Below are 4,706 nucleotides of genomic sequence, written 5' to 3'. Positions count from 1 at the left end.
TCCTGATCAGGGATGCAAAAATCAGGGAGGAGAGAATGGAAATTTATTCAAATATTCTCCGCACCTGATTTACCACCACTGCGACAGAGGGAACTGTGGCTGAAATGTAACATCAGGAGTAAGTAAAATTTGTGACACAGCTGTCAGAGTGGCAGCTGTTAATCATCTGAGACCTTGCTGGAGTTAAAAACATGTTTGAGGAGGGAGAGGGTGTTTGTAAATCTCATCGCTCACCAGAAGAGAATGTGAAGGACTTGTATAGGCTTTCAGGTCAAGCCATGCTTTAATTACTCAACAAAACGCAAGATTAGTTGACTGGCAGGAGACTATGTGATTGCAGTTCTAAATATTTCTTCAATCATATTAAACTTTGGTAGCTGTGAACTTTCTCCTACACTTCCCCTTGGTCCACACATTCACAACAGCCTTCAGGCACCACATCTGAAGCAAAGGTGTCAAATTAACACAGCTACAGCTGTGTTCATTTACATCACCAGTAAATCAGTAAATATGCCACTAAATTGAAAAAATGTGCTGCCATATTTTCTATCTTACAGTAATCTGTGACAGGTTTAGTACATATCCCCAAAAGTGTCCCAATAAAGTGCTGGGCCACCATGTGCCACCAGAACAGCTTCAGTGCACCTTGGCTTTGACTCTCCAGGTCTCTGGACTCTACTGGAGGGATGAGCACCATTCTTCCAAAAGCTATGCTTTCACTGGGTGTCTTGATGATGATGGTGGAGACACTTTCTAACACATCGCTCCAGAATCTCCCATAGGTTTTCAGCTGAGTTGAAATCTGTGAAGGCTGTATCATATGATTCACATCATTTTCATATTTAAACCATTCAGTGACCCCTCATACCTTGGAAAAGACCGAAACCATTCAGTGACCCCTCATACCCTGGAAAAGACCACTCTCTTATTCAGGGTTTTCCTTTGATTTGTCACCATCTGTACTGTATTGTGGTAACAGATTTTGTGATTGTACTTTATTGGACGACCTTACACCAGAGCAGAGTATACAGAGTAGCATACATAGGTAAAAAGTATTAAAATGCATCTTTTTAACCTCAAAATGGGGCTAATGCAGAGTTACAACAGACCTGTGCAGTAAGGGATTGGTGCTAAGTAGCATTAAGAAGACAAACTTTTATCACTTCCTGTGATAAAATAGGAGTTATTTTAGTGCAATTATAAGAATAAAGACTTTATCAGCAACAGAGTGCATCAGCGAGAGAGTGACTGCTTGTTACCAAGTAGTGTTTATGAGCCACGATTAAATCACTGTTAAATCTTTGTTCAGTTATTCAACAATGGAAAGACAAAAATACTGAGAAGACTATAGTGTGAATTTGGCTGCATCGAATAAAGGCAAACAATTCTATAGCCAGTTTATATACATTCACAAATGAATGTCATTCTTCAGAGACATAAACGTCTATTTCAAGAATGGTCAGATCTGTTGGACATTGGCTATAAAGGTGTCTGAGGATGCTGTGGATAGCCATGCTTATTGTTGTCATACATAAAAACAAAAGGCCAGACTATTTCATTTGGGTCACAAACAAACAAAAAATAAATCCTTTATTATAATTTATAGCTATAATTTTGTGTATGCAGTGCAGTTATTTGACAAACATACTGAGATCTAATTCCCCATGAACTGATTGTCCCGGATCATCTGTTTAACATACACGGAGTTGGGGTCAGGATGGAGATGCAGAGAGCAGGCATCATGACCTGGTCTGCAGGTTTTGACCCCTGTCTACCTGTGCACCCATCCTGGTTCCCTTTCAAAAGCATATTAACACTGAGAGAGGAGGCTGGACCTGCCACATCAGTGAAGGAGGATAAAGACTGAAGACAAATAGGGCTATACCTGAATGTCCTGGCTGGTCAAAGACATGTTCCCAGACTTTCCCAAGATGCTCTAAAGCTGCTTTATCACTGTCTGCCCAGTGGATCATATGATGAAAGGTATAACCTCAAAAATCAGTTAATGGAGGAGTGTGGGTGCAGAGTTGATTCCAGGACATGAGGTAACCGAGTATGTCGGCCTGTTTCAGCATTTTTTTTTCTTGAAAAGCCAGGTCAAACACACCAGAAGCCACGTTATTGTCACTTTCTGGCATGCGCATTGCCAATACTGGCCGATCCTGTGGTTCATCCAGTAGGCAGTACTGACACAAATAAATTCAGTTTGTTTCATCACTACCATTTTCAGTGCAGTGTCGGTGAAGGTGCAGAGAAGACAATGCACATTAAAAAAGCCTTCCCAACATGTGAACCATAGTTCAGGTAATATCACCCCAGTGAATTTTATCTGGCCTTATTTATTTAATTATGTTACGGTTATTTGGTGAATATTTTGTAATAGAGTTTAAAGTAGTAGTTTGTTTGTTTGAATTTTTGTCTTTCAGATTTGATTTCATTAAGAATGAAAACACAAGAATCCAATCAAAGATGTCAAATTTTCCCAGCAGTACTTAAACATACCATAAATCATTGAAGCTAAATAATACAGTAGGTGTTCAGAGAGGGAAACTGCTGCAGGCAGCAGCAACATATTGGTGACTGATTAACCAAGAGAGGACATCCATTGTTCTCCTCTTATAAAGATCAATAGTGTTGACCAGGTGTGTACAGGGCAGCCAGTAGCCAGCACTGATGATTGGCTGACACAAAACTGAAATATGAACATGTTCCATTAATGTGAAATGATATAAGTGTTTGCAGAAAGTCAACACACCATAGCATACATTAAGAATATTCTCTGCTCCACATTCGTAGTAACTGTGCACCTGGTAGGTTTTTTTCTCAAGAGGTAAATTTCAGTCCCCAGAGATTCAGGTATATATTTAAGCTCAGAATATTTATTCTGTTAACACATTCTGCTTTCTCAGCTCTCCTGTCTCATTCCCTGATCTATGAGCGGAGTTTCTCTAGTATGACCGGGAAACACTAGGCACACACCAGGAACTGCACACATACAGTATACACACCTGTGGGACTCGTCCCGTCCCAGCACAGCTGCATCCATGACTGCACACCTGAGCTAATTGGGAATAGAGGCAGCACTAACAACACCCAAAGGAGTTGGGTGTGAGTTCTTCAATTTCCCATGTGACCCAGGGCCTCTCCTTCACTGATGGAGTGATAATGTGATAGACAGAGCAAGCCTCCTCTCTCCTCCTCATCCTAACTAAATACAGCCCATCAATCCATTCCCACTGAATGGAGGAAAGAGGTGAGGAACAAAGTGATGGATGAGTGTGGAAAAGGTTTCTCCTGAGAGAAGTGAAAGAGATGACAAGAGGCTGAGACACATGATGATCAGGGAGACAGATGAAGAGAAGGCCAAATCTCCAGACAGAAATATCCTGACAGCAGCCACCTCCATGGAGGCACACTGTACTGTTTATCTCTCATCACACTCTCTCAGGGGAGAGTTAATTTAAGTAATTGTTGATCAGAAGAGAGGACAGTTGATTTGATTAGTTATGACCTCAGACCAGAGGGGTTTTCTTTGTCTCTGCTCATTATTTGATCTCCCTCTTATAATCTCTTCATATTTCTCTTTGTATATCTCTTATGCTTGATATGAGTGACATCATGAGTGACTTTGGTACAGTTATGTGTACAGGAGGGTGTTGTGTTTGTGTGACCATTTCTTTTTAAAAGGCAGCTTTGGTGGCTCCAGTCTTCAACAGGTCTAATGTATAATGCCCCAGTGTATTACCTCCTATCTCACTTTTTAAACACCACCTCCCCCTCCTCCTCCTCCTCCTCCTTCCCTGCTCCCTGTGCCGCCCACCCCCCATGCCTTCCCACTTCCAACAGAAGCTCAGAGTAAGCCATACTACTCTGATTACTCCCCCACTCGTCTGCTCATCCACAAGCTGTGCACCAGCCACTACCTGGACCTGTTCATCACCATCGTCATAGGGCTCAACGTCATCACCATGTCCATGGAGCACTACCAGCAGCCCAAGGTCAGATGTGAGGGGGAGGAAGGGAAGATCTACATCTGACTTTAAAAATGAATTGCATTTGAATATTAGATTTAATCTTATGGCTTATGGTTTATGGCTTCAGGAGACATCAGATAGTGTGAGGTATTCAACCTCTGCCAATAACACAAATAATGATAAAAATACCCTTTCAAAAATAACCCTTGCTTGCTCTTTAAACAAGGGTGAGAAAGGGATCAGGTCAAAGGAAATGAAGATGAGAACTGTAAAAGGTGATAATTAAAGAGAGGTTAAGACAGTAAATATGAAATGATTACATGTTCAATAGAAGAAAAAAGACTATTAAATGTATTTAAAGTAATACTTCAAATAAAAAAAAATGTAAGTTGATCTGGAGTCCTGCAAGTCTCACCTATCTGGTACACACATAAGGTAACACAATTTGTATGTGTCTACAATATTTTCTACTATTAATATTTGTATTTATAATGCATATATTTATCACCACCAGGCAGCTGTGCCAGCTGGGATTTGTTTTCCATTCATTTAGAAATGTTTTTATCACTTAGTGTTGTCCATCTGCTTGATCGGAACTCTTAGGTGGAGGCAGAACAAAAAGGGGCTGAGGGAGGTAGATGGAGAGATTGTATTTAACAATCCACAATGGTGGTGCCAGATAGAAGAGAGAGGAGCCAGCAGTAGAAAAACAGCTTTCCCATTTTGCTGTGT

The 4,706-nt window shown here is 40.8% G+C and overlaps 1 protein-coding gene across 8 annotated transcripts in view; it reads left to right on the top strand.

The window, feature by feature from the left end:
* cacna1g (calcium channel, voltage-dependent, T type, alpha 1G subunit) overlaps positions 1-4,706 on the top strand; it is a 254,312-nt gene that overhangs the window by 223,720 nt on the left and 25,886 nt on the right. For 5 of the 8 annotated variants that reach the window (XM_020622042.1, XM_020622050.1, XM_020622047.1 and 2 more), the window contains one exon: positions 3,847-3,998. In XM_020622042.1, coding sequence (XP_020477698.1) covers positions 3,847-3,998 — 152 coding nt within the window. The remainder of the gene's footprint in view (positions 1-3,846; positions 3,999-4,706) is intronic. The other 3 variants (XM_020622048.1, XM_020622044.1, XM_020622045.1) reach the window with 1 other exon arrangement.

Source organism: Monopterus albus, unplaced genomic scaffold (assembly GCF_001952655.1).
Source record: "Monopterus albus unplaced genomic scaffold, M_albus_1.0 scaffold271.1, whole genome shotgun sequence".
Lineage (NCBI taxonomy): Eukaryota > Metazoa > Chordata > Actinopteri > Synbranchiformes > Synbranchidae > Monopterus > Monopterus albus.
The sequence above is the reverse complement of the archived record's forward strand: the minus strand, read 5'-3'. Positions and strand labels throughout refer to the sequence as shown.